The sequence below is a fragment of the Eulemur rufifrons genome, chromosome 21, assembly GCF_041146395.1.
Source record: "Eulemur rufifrons isolate Redbay chromosome 21, OSU_ERuf_1, whole genome shotgun sequence".
NCBI classification, from domain to species: Eukaryota; Metazoa; Chordata; class Mammalia; order Primates; family Lemuridae; genus Eulemur; species Eulemur rufifrons.
Genome location: NC_091003.1, coordinates 5,438,325 through 5,457,259, shown reverse-complemented (window position 1 = coordinate 5,457,259; position 18,935 = coordinate 5,438,325). Strand labels below are relative to the sequence as shown.

Here is an 18,935-nt window from a genome sequence, read left to right as displayed (position 1 = left end):
ATCCAATCACTTGATCTTCATGTATGACAAAAGCATACCTTAACAAGCAAGTTGGTAGAACTTTGTTAATTCCAGTTAAAATAAGGATGTAAATTTTATACCTATAAACAGTTTTCCCTTGGTGTACTGTGCTCTTACAGTTTTCCAAAGTGCTTTTCTAAGCAAAGCTAAACATTGTAATACATAATCGATCTATGAATGTTATAGTTTCTCCCTCGCCCCCAAATCATGCCCTATTAAATTTCATACTTTCATGACAAAGTAGTTATCTAGTATTTTAGTACTTTATGCTGGAGAAGACTTCAAAGGGATAATGAGCAAAGGGCATACAAAGAACTTGTTATAAGGCACTTTATTAAAATAAAAGTGCTTACATCCCTTTAATGCATTAATCGATTTCCTGAATAACATATGGAATATTTAACAAATACTGTACACCAATTCTGTCCCTTATAATAGCAGGAAAACAGTATTTTTGTCTGCTCCTCCCACCCTCCTTTTACATTTTTGCTCACCATGGTACTGCCTATGGCATAGTTAACTGGTCTTAAAAAAGGGGGGTGGGGGAATTTCTAGCCAGTGTTTTCTAATAGCAATTGCAAAATGCTGCAGAAACCATAAAACAAATTTGAACAAGAATTCCAGGTAACTTAAATTAACACCAGTTTTGAGAAAACCATTTTTATTATCATCACCACCCAGCTTATTTGTGGTGGATTATGTACCAAATGGCCAGATCTTCTAAAGAACATCTACATAACATTTCTTTCATGTTTCAAAAGATGAAAATAACTGTACAAGGTTAAGTACAAAAGTACACAAGACAGTGGACACGAAAAATTCATGTATGAGATTTTAATCCCACCTGCAGCTTTTAGATATTTGAAAAGTAGAATATATGAACTAAAAAATATTGTCCTTCTATAGTCCTGTCAAGTTTAATGGAAGTGGGTTTAACCTGATTACAACACTAACACCAGTATCACTGATCTGATATTTACAAAAAAATCGTATTTTTCAATAAATTAAAGTCAATGCAACACCCATGCAAGCTAGAATGCTAGCTGTTTGGTGAACAAGGACTTGACATCAGAAGAGGAAGTCTATAAAGTTCCAAACTTTACATGTGTGATCTTTTTCAAACTGTATCCATTCCTCGCATTGAAGATGTGAAACCCAAACCCATTCCTCTTTGTGTATGGGTTTGTGATCTTGCCATTTCATACTGAGCATCTAGATTTCTAAATACTTCTTCCTGTTGTTTCAAAGTCTTGTAGCTCTCTTCATCAACTGAGCTACATCCAGCTTCATCTTCACTCTAAGTATCAGATATAAAATATTAAAATGAATTCACAAGGGAATAAAAATAGATTTTCACTTGACAGTACCATTAAATATTTTCAGGATACACATTTGACCCAAATTACTTAACTTCCATTCATTCATTAAATACCTCCAGAGCGCAAGGCAATACTTTTTTCTAGGTCTGGAATAGAGCAGGATATAACAAAAATTAACTTCAGGCAAGGGGGCAAAAAACATAAAATGCAGAACAAGGCTGGGCTTGGTGGCTCATGCCTGTAACCATATCACTTTGGGAGGCTGAGGCAGGAGGCTGCTTGAGACCAGGAATTCAAGATCACCCTTGGCAACATAGTGATACCTCATCTCTACCAAAAAACCAAAACAACAATTTAACGTAGAGCATGTCAGACAGTTTTGTCCCCCCAAAACGTAGAGCATGTCAGACAGTGTATAAATACCAGAGAGAAAAATACAGGAGAAAATGGGAACGAGAGCGTTCCAGGAATTGGATTGCTTGCTATTTTACAAAAGGTGGTGGGAAAGAACTCATAAAAAATAAATACATAAATAAATGGCGACATAAGAGTCATCTGAGGGAGGAACAGCGCAGGGAGGACTAACAGCAAACGCAAAAGTCCTCTGGCAAGTTCGAGAAACAGCCAGCTTAGTGCAGTTTATTAAACCAAATATGTCATCAATAAAAAGCCAATCCCCTTAGTAATAACCAAAGTCTGAGTATTTGTGGACTGTAACAAGTTGTATTAAATCTAATACTGTATCTGTATATTTAAGGTTCAATAAAATCCTACTTTTTACAAGTTAAAGAAAACCAAAAAGCAAAAAAACAAACAAACAAACAAAAAAAAACCAAAAAGCTTCCTTGGCACTTTAAAGATTAAGAAGGCCCTGTATCACCATGTACAGTTAACCCTAAGAAAGCAGTATTTTTTCAAGCAAATTAATTTTTTTAAAATCCCATCTTTACATACTAAAGCTTATGATTTTACAAGTTTACCTAAGGAATTCAGTAATAACAAATGTGTCGATTTAAACTGAACAACTCATATTGTCCAAAAGTGAGGACCACAGGTTTAGTCAAACCCATGAATTAACCTGGAGAACATAAACACAAAAACTCAAGAAAGTATGCAGAGTTGTCCTACTACTGAAATAACATTTTGCAGCTGAGAACTAATGTTACCTTGACAATAGAAGTTAATATACAGAATTTTAATACAAAGTATAACTCACCTTAATACCCATTAATTTCCTAAATTTCACGTTTTGGTCCTTGTTTCCAAAATTCAATTTTTCCCATATTTCAGCAGATTGGGATTTGTCCTGTTAAGAAACACTAAACTTTAGAATACGTAAAATTTAAGTACCTTTTTTAAAAGGATATCAAATCTCCCCATAATATACTCTAAACAAAAGAAAAAATAACATTTGTAGCACGCTATCAATGAAATTCATAATATTTTAAGACATGTTATAAAAACACAAAATATGAATACCTCATAATTTGTCACATTTGATTTTAGTATTAAATAATTACAGGTTCTCAGAAGCAAGATAAGACCAAACTGATCTTTTCCAATTCAAATATGTTTTTCTAAGTAATTGCTAATTAGGAATAAATGAAAAAAGATGGGAACAAGAGAACTTACCCCTTCTTTCTTGCCTTGCCAAAGCATTTTCCTTTTTTTCTCTTGCTCAGCAAACTTCATTGGATTCACAGCTGCTGGGTTATAATAGCTAGGTACAGCTATTCCAGTCTCTGCTAAAGCTTTAGCTTGCAGGGCTGCCATTTGAGCTGCCATAGCTATCTGAGGTGTTACTTGTGTCCCTGATGCCAACAGGGCAGCAACATTCAGAACAGAACCTCCAGTAGCTGCAGCTGCTAAAGAGGATATTAAGTATGAATTTTAAGGCAAATCTCCTGATTTACATTATTATTTATATATAAAAAGTTACCAATCTATAAAAAGGCAGGATTATTTTCACCAAATACATGGAAATGATTGTTAAGCTTATAAATAACATTTTAGCAAAGACTTATTGTGTGTGTTCATCAAGGGACATATTTCTGGATCTCCCTAATATATACTAAAACTTTATTTTTCTAAGGATAAAGAGAATTTTGAATGTATGATTTCAGTGGAAATGAACTATGATGCTTATAACTGTATAACACAATAAAATCTTTTATTTGTATGGTTTTTATAGTTTATGAAATGTTTGCACAGACATCTCATTTGACACACACAAGAAACATTAAAAAATATTAAGCAGGTATTCCACACATAAAACAGATGCTAAGGCCAGGTGCTATAAAGGTTAAGCGCCAGGCTTGGTATTTCCACTGTGATTGAGTCAGTTCTCTGTAAACAGACTCTTCTGATTATATATTTTTTCATCCAGAATATATATAACCTTAGAAAGTTAATTACCAACATTATGGGACCCCATTTATGAAAGTTTTGTTATAATTACATATTTAAAAACAAAATGGCATTTTGTTAAAACTTTGAGTATTAAAAAAGTACCACTATTAAGAATATCAATAAACAAAAACCACTTTCCATATTAAATTTCATATGGAATCAACAGTAAGTGACTCAAGTACTATAGGAATAAAAATAGTCACTGTATTCACAAGTTGTAGGGATCACAGGTGCTTTTCTTCCAATTACTTTACTGTATTTTTCAAATTTTCTACAAAGAAAATTTGTATTTCCATAATAAAAAAAATTACCTGCAGCTATTTCTTGTTGTTTTTGTTTTTCAACCATTTCCTTCTCTCGTTGTTCTTGTAATTTCTTTGCCCTTTCCAACCTGAAGATAATTTAAATAAATTAAAAATAACTCAGTATAAAACCAATATATCTTTATATTTCTCTATATGAAGTCATAAAACATTTTACATAGAATTTTAAATTAATGTTTAATACCCCCCCAACTGATACCTGTATATGGAGAAAAAGCAATCATTCTTAAGGTGGTTATCAGTCACAGTTAAAGAATAGATTAACAGTGGTTTTAAACATTTTGAATAGATCGAGTAATCAAAAACTAGAATAATTATGTATATATGTAGCTGTCACCAAAAAATGGATGAAAAATTAAAAATTACTCAATTTTTATCAGTGGTGGTTGTAAGGATTAAAATTAAGTCTTGCAAATAACTATAGCGAGCTGAGTATATTTCAAAGTATGTTAAGAAATCATTTAAGTTTATAGAATTACCTACATTTCTCGGGAGGGAATGAACCAGGATGAGAAGGCCAATCAAAACATCCAGATAATGATTTTTATGTTTAAAATAGACTTTATTACACCTTCCAAAAGTTAATAAAAATCAAAAAGCCAAAAATGAAAGGGCAAACAAACCCTGCCATTTTCTGTAACCTAATAAAAAGGAAGGAAAACCCCTCTATATTAGAAAATGACTTTTAGCAGCTGAAGAAATTTATTATTAGCAAATGAGCTGGTAATATGAAGCACAAATTCCTCCCCAAACAAAATAAAAACAAATTCTGGTTACACCAAATTTACTAATGATATGCATATTAATGCACTGTCAGGTTTGCTCTTCCTATGCAGCAAATAATAAATAACATTATCTTCAAAATGAGTTCTTGAAAAAGAAACCCCTTTTCTTCAAAAGGATTCCTTGATTTGCCAATCATAAGTTAAATACTTCCCACCCCCTTTAATGTAGTATAAATGGGGTGGGGGTGGGGTGTGTGTGTGTGTGTGTGTGTGTGTGTGTAAGGACTGCAGAACAGGTGTTTTTTGTTTTGGGGCAGCATGGGTAATAAAATGCAGTGGTAATAAATTGGTGTTTGCTGAAATTTACATAAAGGGAATATAACAACCTATTACCTTATTCCCTCTTATTGAGCACATATGCAAGAAAGATATAGTACAGACTTGATTTCTGTCCTTGAGAATAAAATAGTTTCTCATTAGAAATAACAATAAAATGTAGGTCATAGATCTGAAAACTTATCTCCAAAATGGTTTCAAAGTAGCCAAGAAATAATCTAGTCTTCTAAAATTACAGGATTTCATGTGAACTTTTCATCTGAAAGTTCCCCAAGCAGTCTGTTTAAATCAATAAAAGTTTCCCATGCTAGTAACTAACAGCTTCACTTTATAAAATCCAAAAACTAAAACAGAATAGAATTATAGTATACAAACAAGTAAATAGAATAAACTTTAGGGCTTTAAAAATACCTGTCAAATTTTGTAGTAAGTTATTTCTTAATTCTGTTGATTTTAGTTTCAGAAAGAAAATGTGAGTGACAACTATTGGTTGCATTAAAATGGCCATTGCAGGTTTGAAATCAACACCATTCACTGCGGTGAATGGAATGAAGAAGGGGTGAGCTCACACCTTTGCTGCTGCTGTTCAGCTGGAGTTTCTGCCAGGCTGGGTTCACAGGGCAGCAGCACATCAGGTTACATTGTGATAACTGTATTTTTATAATAAAAAAAAATACAAACTCAATTTCGTAAAGAAAAAAATCAAAATCCCAAGAGTCTATTTTTTCAGAACACAGGAAAACCTGCAAACAAGAGCTTGGATTTTGTTTTACTCCTGCCCTCTCTGTATGAGGCAGTTCTTTGAACAGTTTGCAGATTTCGGTCAGACAGCCCGGCTGTATGGTTCCAAAATTACTTGTCTTTGAAACAGTAGAAAAGTTACCAGAAATAAAGCTTACAAGATCAAATAAGTTGGCTTATAATGTCTATCTATTATTTGCTACTGCTACCTTCAAAATAAGAAAACTATCAACAGACTTCTACTTACTGTTTTAGGTATTTTGTCTTTTTGAGGGGGAAAAACAAAAAGGTAAAGCCATCTTAGGAGGCAAAATTGATGGTTTCTGAACTAGATTTGAGACTCTTTCAAACTCTCAAACTAAAAACATTTGGGAGTCTAAATTTGTTAAGAAAAATGAATCACTTAATCATGAAGGAAAAAACAGGTATTGCTGCAGACACCTCAATTTTTCTAGTTGTGCAAACGTTTAAGAGAATTAAACTACTTACATAGTTCTAGATCACAAAGGTGCCACGGTATTTATGATTAACATATTTCAAGTATCCCTGGCTTAAAGAATTCGTTTTATCCAAACAATGAGCATCCACTTAAAGCTGAGAAGGGAAAAATGAATAAAAAATATACTCACCTCCTAGCTAAAGCTTCTTGTGCATCCATTGCTGTGTTTCTGCCTCTGAAGGGAGGTGGACTAGGAGTCCGGCTTGAACTTCTGCTAAATCTTCTTGGTTTTTCAATTCTCTTTTTTCTATCTCTGTAGTAAATCACATTTTGCATTTGTCATTATGACCAAGTAACAACTACTTTAAATAGGAATCAATTATATTTACATAGTTCACCAAAAGTCCAAATGATAAAAAATATGTATTTTGAGTCCTTTCTACCTCTTCTGCACATCTTACAGTTATTATAAGCTCCTCATATATATGGCCAGTTTTTTAAAAACCATCTGTTACAGCTGGATACACTGGAAACGAGATTAGCGTTCTACCTCAGTCATTTTGTACTCCTGTAAATCATTATGTACACGATAGGGATTAACAGGTCAAATGTTCCTAGTATTTTAACCTATAATAAATTTGTACATGTTTTCAAAAACACAAAGTTATTACTACTAAAAGATTAATGGCTGGACACAGTGGCTCACGCCTGTAATACCAGCACTTTGGTAGGCCCAAGCAGGAGGACTGTTGAGGCCAGGAGTTCAAGACCAGCCTGAACATAGCTCTGTTTTTTGTATTAAGAATAGAAAAAAATTTGGGGGGTAAAAACAGAAAAATTAGCTGGGTGTGGTGGCATGTGCCTATAGTCCCAGTTACTCAGGAGGCTGAGGCAGGAGGACGGCCTGAGCCCAGGAGTTTGAGGTTGCAGTGAGCTATGATGACACCATTGCACTCTAGCCTAGGCGACAGAGCAGGACTCTGTCTCAAAAAAAAAAAAAAAGAAAGAAAAGAAAGAAAGAAAGAAAGGAAACCTCCCCTTCCAAAACAGCCAAATGACATAAAAAACAACAGTGTGATCAGAATAAAAGGTATCAGTTGTCAAAACTAGAAATGTCAGTGACCAGAATTGCCCAAAAACTAAAAACTGATACTGAATTAATAAAGACCAAACAAGTGACAAACCACAAAAACCAAGTTATTTTAGTAAGTGTAACTCCATTTTTACCTGCATGTCAATCTTTTACAGGTTGAATCAACAACAAAGCATTTCCATTACTTCTATACCCATATATGAGTATATAGTACCCTAATGTCTTATGTAAATGAGTAGAAAATAAAAACATTCTCTGACGAACATTTGTAAAAGAGCTTTCCTCCTGTGTTCTTTAGCACACGCACTTTGAATTCAGACGTTTTCTGAAACATGGTCCTTGCTCTAGCACTTAATGACGATATGATTTTGGAATTTGTGGGCAAGTTACTTAACCTAAGTCCGATGGATTTACCTCACAATATGGTTGTTCTGAGGATTAGATGAGTGAATACACCCAAAGACTGTTAGCATATAGCTCATGCAATAAATGTCAGTTTAGCTATTGTGATCATAAAAATACAATGAATTCAGTGCTCAAAACAACCGAATTTCAGTAGGATTATTCATACTTGCACTACTCAGGAGATCTACTAATCACACAAGAATATGTGAGAATGTTATTCAAGTGTGTTCTTTATTGGTTAGTGATTAAAATAATTTTACCATAATCTATAAATAAAATTGTGAGCCACAATTTTAATATTCTCTGACAGAAGATAAACACTGTGAGGGGCCTATTTTATTCAGGATGATGGTCACCTACCGACTTCTGCTCCTTGTCCTACTCCTGCTTCTAGTTCTATGCCTGTGTCTTGATCTTGAGCGGGAACGAGACCTGATCCGTCGTTTTCTTTCCCTGCTTCTGGATCGTGACTTCTTTCTCTCTCTGCTTCTGGATCGTGACTTCTTCCTCTCTCTGCTTCTGGATCGTGACTTCTTCCGCTCCCTACTCCTGGATCGTGACTTCTTCCGCTCCCTGCTTCTACTACGATGGCGTCTGAAATTAAAGAGCACAAATTTGTAGGTACTCAGAGTTGTGTCACTTCACTTACATTTTTATGAAATAGTTATTTGTAGTAATACAATCAAGACAGGCAATAAACTATTATTTATAGATAGGATAATTGAGGTTTTTCAAAAGAAGAGTTATAAACTAAATATGGACCTTCATACTTGTCTGGTGATGCCTCCTAAGGAACACAGTAAAGCTATAACATGCCAAAAACGTTCAATGCATTCTACCCCAATTTAAGATTCCGTTTAATAAATTAACATGCCCAAAATTTGAGCCTTGAGTCAAGTTTCTCAAAAATCTTTTTTATCTATACCACAACAAAAGAAAACCTAGACTACAGTTTAGTAGCACATTCTACATCAGCGATGTGAAAGGACTGTTTGTTGGCTTAAACCATATAAACAATTTAACAATATAATTTTTTTCAGAGCAAGACAGATAAATCAAGAGGTTAAAAAAACAAAAAAACAAAAAACCAGCCACTAATTGAATATGTTAACTATCCCTTATCCACCAGTCTTTAGAAACCACTTTTACATTTATCAGAAAGCAAAGTGCAAAAAGGCTTCAGCTATTAGTGGGCAAAGGTCCAGGTCAAGTTAGCAAAAAATACCAATTTCCTAGTTAAAATTTTCTGGGTACTGCTGGGTCAGTGAGAAGCTTTATGTAACTTAAAGCTTATTAGAAGGCACTAAATTATAATACCAAAACTACTTACCTTTCACGAGACCGAGATCTTGAGTGACTTCTGCCTCTTGATGACTTTCTTTCTTTGCGTTTGTGTCTGTCCTCACCATTTTCAGATGAATTTAGTCGCTCTCTTCCTTTATCAGAAGAATGTTCTTTGTCATTATGTTCTTCAGACTTGTGTTTCTTAGAGGATTTATCTTTGGATTCATGTCTTCTTGCCTGTTTTAAGAAGAAGTTGGTTCTTTCAGGAAAATAGTGCAACAAAGAGAGTTAGTATGGGTATCAGTAGACAAAAATGTTGTGATGCAACATTAGTAACCTTAGGAGTGTGTGGCAAATACAAAACATGATCTAGTTTCACATAACCCAAATGTTGCAGATGTAATTACTAGATTTTTTTTCTTTATAAAACCCCCAAATACAGTTTCCTCCCCAAATAATTCCAATACCACAGTAAAAACAATGATTTTAAAAGTTGAAATATTGAAAAACCATTATATCAAAGAAAAATCCCTGTTTACCTAAAAGAATACAGACCATTATATACATCGACTTCTAAATCCAGAGGACAAAATATTAAGTTCAAAAAGTAAACAATATTGGAGATAACAAGTACATAGAGAAATGCACCAGAAAATGCATTTCAAATCAAGTAGCTAAGTATAATTAATACTACTAAGCATTAATATTTTCTGCAATTTCAGATTACTTTACGAAGAGTTGCAGTGTCCCTTTTATAGCTATACTGCCTGCCACATCCTCTCTAGAAGATAGCTCTTCATTTTTCTCCCAATGTCTAAACTGTGAAATTATCACTTTTCATCTTGCAATATTCCAACAGGCTTGGAGTTCTATTACATTTCACGTACCTAGGATAGAAATGGCAACCGTACATGTGTTTTAATTTTTAAGAAATCAAAACAGGTATAACATAATCCCTATGCCATCATATAATACATACTTCCCCCATAATCTGAAAGACTAAAACCAAAGCTTTCACAACACATGCATTCAGAGACTCAGCTAAAATTAACTGTATAATCAAGTCTCCATTCTACCACTCAAACACCAAAGTAGGAAGTGCTAAATATTACATTTCCCCACATTATGTTACTTCAACTTATAGCTAAAACTTAAAATTCTAGACATCTCAGAGTCACTAAAACTTAAATCTGAAAGGAAACTGAGATCCTCTAATCCCCTTGTTTTATGTATAACTAAACTAAGATATAAAGTCACAAAGCTACATAATAGTTGAGCCAAACCTAGACCCTATGTTATTCTGATGCCTAGGCCATCACTCTTCCACCAAAATAGGATACTTATATTTCCCTAAATAGGCCAAAGCATATTTCTTTCCATTCAAGATTAACTTTTCTTAAAAATAAAAAATTTGGCCAATCATTTTGGAACATGCATGATGATACAGCTGAAAATAGTAACAGTATGTAACTTATTATTTTGCAGAAAAATGAGAGACCTGGAAACACAGCTAAATTTTAGTTTCATTGCCAGTTCTCCATGAGCTTAGAAAAGAAAATTTGCTTGATTTTGCCATAAAGAGGCAAACAGGAAAAGCTATAAGTGGTTAAATTCCAGAAGGTTTTAAAGTTTATTTCAAACCGTTTTCCAAACATAACATTACTATTATTTTATAAAAAACATTAAAACCCTTAACTGATTTAAGATATATTTAAGGGAAATAGGAGTTTGAATGACTAATAGTTACCTTATCATGAAGTAGGCTTATTATTTTGCTATCTGAGTCTGCAGCGTCTTCAGTTCAGTCTCTTCGCGCATTAGCACGCTGAGTATGATTTATTATAGAAATGTTATCATGTGAGCTAAACAAAATAGTCATTTTCACAAAACTCTCCTAAATTAAAAATTTAACAGAGCTTCCATTAGGGGAAGAGGTGAAGTCCCTGCCCACATTTGTTTTAGGAGTCCCTTGCCCAGCCCCCAATAGACTCTGCTCTTCCCTTTCTGGCTGCTACTTCTGCTCTTCCTTGAGGGCTCATTTCCTGTCTTCTCAGGTGGGTGAACAAGTTAACTCCGCTGCAACACAGCAGTTGCCTTTCTTTTTCCTCAAGCTTTGCTGTCACTGCCACCTTTTTAGCTGTCCCTCACTCAAACCTTCATTTCAAAATTCATTACTACCATTAGGGAAATTGAACTAGTTAGCTAAAGAAAAGAGAACTCTCGTTATCCTTCATAAAGAAAAAGTTGTCCACAGATATCTACGGTATTGCTACTTAAAGACGATGGCTATGCATGAGGAGATTCGGGACCTCAGATTAATGGAAGCTCTGTGTGACAGGCCTAAAAAATCCAATTATATTCTTCATATAAAATTCTTATTGTGAATACTTTCACAATATAATAAAATTAATAGTTTTTGAAGGTACTTTTCATATAAACAATTATCTTCTTGAAAAATGATGAATCCAAATCATGCTTATTTTGTAAGCCAATTAACCTTTTAAATTTCAAGTTTTGGTACTTACCTTGACAATGTCATATACTCATACAAACATTTCTACCAGATACTTTACAAGTATTTTAAAGTACCTATTCACTACAAAGTGTTAATTACCTCTTTGCTTCTGCTCCGGCTCCTGTGTTTTCTTCCTTCATTATCTGTGAACAAACACAAAAATTCACTGTAACTAAAGAGGCAGAAACATCTCACCTTAAACACAAATTCCAGTGCTGTAAAACAAACAGCTCCTAGTCAATCTGGCTAACACAGAGCTATTTACTGGTTCTCTTCCAATGATTACATTTTTAATGGCAGGGGTGGGACTATTCTACTACATTAATACTATATATAAGTGAAACAATCAAACCACGTTGCTCAGGGGTTATTAAATAGCTACAGTGTCTCAAACTTAAAAGAAATTTTTTTTTGCCTTTGGACAATTATAAAATTCCTGTATTAGGACATTTGTATTTCTCACAATTGAAAAATTCTTCAGAAAATACCCAATATACTTTCATTGGGTATACTTTCCATTTTTCAACTGGGAAGAACATAAATGAATCCATACCTGACTTTCGTTTTCTTTCTCTTGACCTTGATCGTGATCTTGAATAATGATGTTTTGAGGCTCTAGGAGAAACAGATACATCTGACTGCTCTTTTTTATCATCTCTATCTGGGGTTGTCTTTTCTGGGGCTAGTCCATCTCGTTCCGTATCACTAGCCTAAAAGTTGAAAGACAAATGATTAAAGTTCTTAATTACACTTAAAATGTTTCCAATTTCTTAAAAGAGAAAGGGAGGGAAGATAGTCACCCTTGGGTTTTACCAACAGTTCAAAAAAAAAAAAAAAAAAAAAAAAAGTCAGTGACTCAGAATGGCTGATTTCCAAGTAGCTAAGTATGCTTTGTATACTAACAGGCCTAAGTAACTGGAAATGACCAACCTATACCAAACAGAGACATATAGACTTAGGCCGACATATCTTTAACTTTCTAAATATTATTTGTAACTTTTAAAACATAGGGGGCATAAGGCCTCCAATTATTTCCAATAAACATTCAAGCGGAGAAAACATAATCCCTTTTAGATTTGTGAACTCATTTAGCTGACTTTACCAATAATTTTATCTTAAATTGGCATACATTAATAAGGCATTTTAAATGAGCTGGTAAAGGTTAAAGAGACTAAACACCCTAGATCTTAAAACAGTGAAAATAACAATTTAAGAATATTATAAAAGAATAAACAGAAAGTTAACTTACCTATCTGAGAACCCAATCTTAATGTCATTAACCCTCTAATGAAAACAGCCACTTGGCACAGTGCTGCTGCAAAATATGGTCTGCCTCTCCTCACATATGCTCTGGGCTACGGAAACATTAAGTTGTTTCTGCTTTAAAGCATTTTTTAATTATTACAATATAAACGTAAAAAAATTTTAAATAATCATCTATACATACTCTTCCAGAAACCCGATTTACCTAAGGATAAGTTCCTTCATCTAAATATCAGCTATTTTCCAGTTTACAGAAGGCAATTGTCTGCCTTACTCCTAAAACAGTACCCAGCTCAGAAATCAATCAATAAGTGTCTGAGGAAGAAATGAATTCTAACTATTAGTTTCCGATATAACATTATTTCTGTGGCTATGCTGAACCGTGTAGTCCAAATTACAAACAAGAGTACCATAAATTAAAAAAATTCATTTAAGGTGGAGACACAGAAAAAAGCTTCAAGGACAAACTCTATTCCAAAAGTTCCCTTGAGTCACATTTTGATAAAAGAGGGTGAAAACAGTTTTTAGCTACAAGCAGAAGGTGGACACGTAAGCTATTTGACCAGAGAAGGTAATACAGTCAATAACCTGGGGAGCTGACTACTTAGGATAGGAGGTGGCAAACTATGGTCCTCAGCCTGTTACTGTACATCCCTTGAGCTAAATAAAAATGGTTTTAACATTTTTAAAAGGGTTGTTAGGGCCATGGGCAGTGGGTCACGCCAGTAATCCTAGCACTGTTGGGAGGCCGAGGCGGGAGGATCCCTTGAGGCCAGGAGTTCTGACACCAGCTTGGACAACAGTGCACGAAACATAAAGAAAAATTAGCCAGGTGTGGTGGCGTGCACCTGTAGTCCCAGCTACTCAGGAGGCTGAGGAAGGAGGATCTCATAAGCCCAGGAGTTTGAGGTTGCAGTGAGCTATGATGACGTCACTGCATTTTAGCCCAAGCAACAGAATGAGATTCCGTCTCTAAAAAAAAAAAAAAAAAAAAAAAAGAAAGAAAGAAAGAAAAAAAAGTTCTTAAGCAAACAAAAAAAGTTTACTGACTTCTTACTTAGGACATCAGAAGAAATACGAATTGGATAAATAGGGAATTGATACACAATCTTCAGCAAGAGGAATCACACAATGAAGAACTTCTCCTTTCCTTAGGAGGATTAGTCTAGAAAATGAACGCCAAGTAAAATAAATGGGAGTATTGTAACAAATGAGGTGTGAGATGTGAGGTTGGTTGCATTGCAAGTATTTACCAAGGTTCAAAAATGTGCCAAAACTGAAGATAGACTCCAGGAATAAAACAACAAAAAGGAAAGATTTACAATTTAGTTGGGGCGAAGGACATAAATTATTGTTATACCTCTAGCAGCGGTACAAAAAGAAAAATAAGAATTAGAAGAACACTACCAAGGAGGCTCTCATTCTAGCATTATCATGTATGTATGGGTGACTTCTGAAATGACAGTAATTTTTGTGCTGAAAGGCTTTCATCCCTTAGAGTGCAAAGAATGCTCTCATTTTACAGACGAGATTCAGCAACATTAGCTGACTCACCTAAAAGGATACCACATCTCTCTCTCTTTTTCTATGTCTACTATTAATAAATGATGCTGTACCACACAATTAAGGATGATTTTGATTTTCACAATTAACATTAGACATTTTAATTTTTTTTTAGGTTAGTCAAGTTAAGCAGTGGGAGTGGAGAGGGACATTTTCTTTTATTTTTCTTCTCATTATCATCCTTAATGACTATTTCAGACTCATCTATTCCATGCTAAGTGTATAGTTCACACTTGGTTAAAAAAAAAAAAAAAAAAAGGCAAGTTCAAAAACATTAAGCACCATCATCACTTCCCCCAGTGCATGACACTTGTCAGAGACAGCATTCTTCAACTACTGCTACATCTCACTGACTTTTGCAGAGAACCTAGAAATGAAAACAACCTTTTCATGGAAAAGCCAGTACTAAGCCCAGGCAGTAAAAGTTTTCAGGCAACAGTTTATTAACTACATGCTTAATATCAAAGAAGCCTGGCAACAGAGAAAGCACCCTATGACACAGGCCAAACAGCCATTTTCATCTGTAAAACACAGAACAACAAAAATCATCGTATTGCTAAACAGAGATGAACTGACAGGCAATCAGATAGCCCATTCAAAACTTTTATTTCCCTGAGAATATTTTATAGTAGGTTAAGGAAGGTATCCAGGAAAAAAAAAAATCAATTGAATATTCTTAGTAGGAATCTACCTTCATATACAAATCTTTTTCCAGTCCAAAGAAGGTAAGTAATAGATTTAATACTGGGTACTTAAATATTTGAATTGATTTCACTTTTTAAAATACTGGAACCCAAGAAAAATACTACTCTCAAAGTGTACTTAGGCCCAAAACACTAAACAAAAGAAAACATTAAATCAACTAGTTCTACAAACACCAAATAGCCTACCTTATTAAAACACTGTTCTAAATTCAATCAATTAGATATGGGAGGTGGAGGGGAGGAGGCAGAAAATCATCCAACCCTCCCTAATTCCAGAAATTCCAATTGTTAGGAACAGTAAATTTTAAAATTATGTTTAATAGTCCTATTTATTTTCAAAAATAAGATAAAACTTTTTACTCACAAAAAGGAACGCAAAACGCTTACATTTTCCTTTCGAACTTAAAAAATGAGGTAATCGCACAATAATGTGATCCATCAGAATTGGACATCTTACATCCAAAGCAGGCTTATTGTTCAGAATACGTAATTTACGAACTGTAGCAATTATTTGGTCAATGAAAGGTTCTTAAAGGAACAAGGTCAGTGACGGGACTTGATTATAATGCTTCCCAAAGGCCTCAAATTGATTACATCACGAGCCACTTCGGAGGCCGAGCATCAGTCTGAATTGGTAGTTCCAAAACCTTTTAAGTCGGTCGAATTCTTAATTCCTAATTCAGCAATACCCTCCCAGCTCCTTACTGAGCAATAAACTAACGTTTACACATACGAACACAATCGGAAATTATGCAACTAGAAGCATCTCACTGAGCGTATGAAAAAAAAAATACCTACAACACTGTTCTTTTCTCACATACTGTCCCTTAGAAGCACCGCCTTTTTGACCCCATTATTCAGAGACGACTCCTGGTCTTTCTCTCTTCCCTAGCCCCTTTCTCCACCGCAAACATAAATTCTCAAGCCCCTAAAGAAACTCAATATTAATCACTAGCAAGAATGAGTAAGCTAAAATGCAAGCAGCTCGCCGTGTCGAACGGAACAGGGGGTGGCGGAAGAGATGAGGAAAGTTCTGGAAAAAAAGGCACTCCCTGCGGCTCCCCACCCCCATCGACACCGCCTTACTTCCCCCCCTACAGCAGACAGCCATGATGGCGGACGCAGAAGAAGGCCGCGGCGCCATTTTGTCCACACACACGCACGGACAACAGCTCTGGGAGCCGTTCTCCCACTCTTGGGGAAGTAGCAGAAAAACATCCCAGGCCTTAAACACAGGTTTGGCACCTACCGCCATAGTTCAGAGTCCTAGCCGCTAGGGCGGCGCCTCCACTTGCCACTTTCAACAGTTCTGGCCGCCCAGACGCTTCGCCACAGACTAAATCGCTCGCGCGAGAGACCCGGATGGCACAAAGGGGGATGAGGCCTGGCGCGTCGCACAGGTTGCTGGGAGGAAAAGAGGTGGTAACAAGGGTTTCTATAACAACGCGTTTCGAGGCGATGATTGGTTGTTCTTTCAAAGGGGGCGTGTAAGGCCAGCGAAAGGGGCGGGGCCATGAATACAGCCTATAGTGCACAGCCGGGAGATCGAAATGGGCGGAATTCAGGGTGGGGCGACTTCCTATTTCGACTCTAGATTAATCTTGGCCTCCTCCGGCCGCTGTAAAAGAGGTTGGGTTTGGTGTTCTCCCGCCAATTTAAACCTGTGGGATGGAACCCTAAAGAGATTAGAGGCGGTTGTGTGAGTCAGGAGGAAGGGTGAAATACTTGAGTGTTCCTCTTAAGTTTCTTCAGTTGCAGGTGAGGAGGGGGACCTGCGCTGCTCTGGGGAGCAGGGGGGTGGTCTCAGGTTGAAGCAGCCTCAGCTTCAGTTCGGGGTGTTTTCCTCTTGACGCTGGCAGGAGAGAGGTTGGAGTCGGTTCTTGGCTGGCGGCGATGTCCAGCTGAGAGCGTTTATATGCAGGCCTAGAAGTGTTTCATCTCGCTCATTATCTCATATTCGCTAATCTGTTCTCCACGCCGCAGCCAGGGTGATCTCAAAATGTCTATCAAACCATGTCACTATCGGCTTACTATCCTTTCCCATCCCCCGCACTGAGAATAAAATTCAATCCTGATGTCGAGGTTTCATTTGGCTCCACTTGCTTGTCCCTCACTATCTTCCGCTCTTGCTTGGACCTGGCAGCAGCCCCATACTCTTTCCAACCTCTGAGCCTTTGCAGTCTGTTCCCGCTGCCTACGTGTGTTCCGCCTGAGCTTTGCAGAGTTGGCTTATTACTCAGGCCTCAGCTCAGTTGTCACCTCTTTCCTTTCCCATTGATGATCTTCTTAAGCGACTGTTCCCCCATTCATCTGATCACTGTTTCCTTAAAAACATTTAGGGCCTTTTGTAATTATTTGTGCGTTTATTTATTTATTTTTGTAGGGAGGCGGTATAACAGTTAAGCAAGTGTAGATTTGAATCCATTTACTCTATTCATACTACTTACTTGCTTTAGGTGACCTTGGTCAATTATTTCTTCCCTGACTTGTGTTCTTCAGCTGTAAAATAGGCTGCGCAGATTAAACGAGTAAAGTGTTCAAAACTGCGGGGCGCTCAATAAACGCTCAATACATATTATCTATTTTGTTTTTGTCCTTCTCACGAAAATATAAACTTCATAATGGCAAAGACATTTTGTGACTGGTTCACAATTACATTCCCAGATCTTAGAAAAGTGCCTGGCATATAGTAGGCACTTAATAAACATTTGTCGAATGAGAGAGTATGGCAGCCCTGGGAAGTTGATAATAATTCTGTGTTATACAGTTGTGGGAAACTGAAGCCCGTAAAATATTCACTCCAACCTGTCCCTCCTATCTTAATCTCCTCCCAACTCCCACTGAAACACCAGGCACTAGAACGATTCTCTGTTCTTCTAATGTTTTATTTCTGTACTCTTGCTTATGCTCTTAGGAAAAAAATCTTTTTCTATATTTGAAAAACTCCTATGACCTTAAATTTCCAACCCAGGTGTTACTTGCTAGCACTTAAGATTGAGTGTTTGCCATGAGCCAAGCATTGTGCTCGGTTAAACTCAACCCTTTTAGGTGGGTTACAACTACAGTCATTCCTTGGTGTCAGTACTCACAGGGAATTGGTTCCAGGATCTCCCACAAATACTAAAATCCCTGGATGCTCACATCCCTGATCTAAAATGGCATAGTATGATATTTGCACATAACCTATGCATACCCTCCCTTACACTTTAAATCGTTTCTAGATGACTTATAATACCAAATACAATGTAAATGCCATGTAAATGACTATATTGTGTTATTTAGGGAATAAGGACAAGAAAAAAAGTCTACATGTTCAGTACAGATGTAATTTTTTTTTTTGAGACAGGGTCTAACTCTGTTGCCCAGGCTAGAGTATAGTGGCATCATCATAGTTCACTGCAACCCTAAGCTGCTGGGCTCTTGCTGTCCTCCTGCCTCAGCCTTCCCAGTAGCTGGGACTACAAGTGAGTGCCACTATGCCTGGCTAATTTAAAAAAAAAATTTTTTTGTAGCAACTGAGTCTTGCTACTTTGCCCAGGCTGATCTCAAACTCCTGGCCTCAGGTGAGCCTCCCACTTCAGCCAAAGTGCTAGGATTATAGGCATGAGCCACTGCATATGGCCCTTTTTGAATATTTTTGATATGCCTGTTGGTTGAATTCAGGGATGTGGAACCCACAGATATGAAGGGTCAACTGTATATTCTCATTTTATAGTGTAGAGAACCAGGGAAGAGAAAATTTAAGTTGCTTGCCCAAGGACAACTGACTAATTGTGAAAGAGTGCCAAGTCAGAA

The 18,935-nt window shown here is 36.1% G+C and overlaps 2 protein-coding genes across 5 annotated transcripts in view; one reads left to right on the top strand and one right to left on the bottom strand.

Annotated features, from left to right (window-relative positions):
* Positions 1-394: 394 nt before the first annotated feature.
* RSRC2 (arginine and serine rich coiled-coil 2) lies at positions 395-16,495 on the bottom strand. Of its 4 annotated transcripts, none has more exons than XM_069496811.1 (10): positions 16,390-16,495; positions 12,164-12,320; positions 11,710-11,753; positions 9,142-9,332; positions 8,172-8,405; positions 6,504-6,626; positions 4,061-4,140; positions 2,973-3,205; positions 2,557-2,646; positions 395-1,318 (listed from the first exon to the last, which is right to left on the bottom strand). In XM_069496811.1, exons 1-10 carry the CDS (start codon positions 16,393-16,395, stop codon positions 1,139-1,141), a joined length of 1,338 nt encoding a protein of 445 aa, XP_069352912.1. In that variant the 5' UTR covers positions 16,396-16,495; the 3' UTR covers positions 395-1,138. The 4 variants fall into 4 exon arrangements, with proteins under 4 accessions (XP_069352912.1, XP_069352913.1, XP_069352914.1 ...); XM_069496812.1 differs by having other exon boundaries at positions 2,973-3,202; XM_069496813.1 differs by having other exon boundaries at positions 2,973-3,196.
* A 297-nt stretch (positions 16,496-16,792) lies between these two features.
* Positions 16,793-18,935, top strand: part of KNTC1 (kinetochore associated 1) — a 62,336-nt gene continuing 60,193 nt past the window's right edge. Inside the window, exon 1 of the mRNA XM_069497174.1 lies at positions 16,793-16,898. The gene's annotated coding sequence lies outside the window, so the exon portion shown is untranslated. The remainder of the gene's footprint in view (positions 16,899-18,935) is intronic.

Coding starts and splice junctions, on each gene's coding strand:
- RSRC2 (XM_069496811.1), bottom strand. Junction 6,627..8,171: donor AGGACAAGGAGCAGAAGTCG/GTAGGTGACCAT, acceptor GATTTACTACAG/AGATAGAAAAAAGAGAATTG. Junction 2,647..2,972: donor GGCAAGGCAAGAAAGAAGGG/GTAAGTTCTCTT, acceptor GTTTCTTAACAG/GACAAATCCCAATCTGCTGA.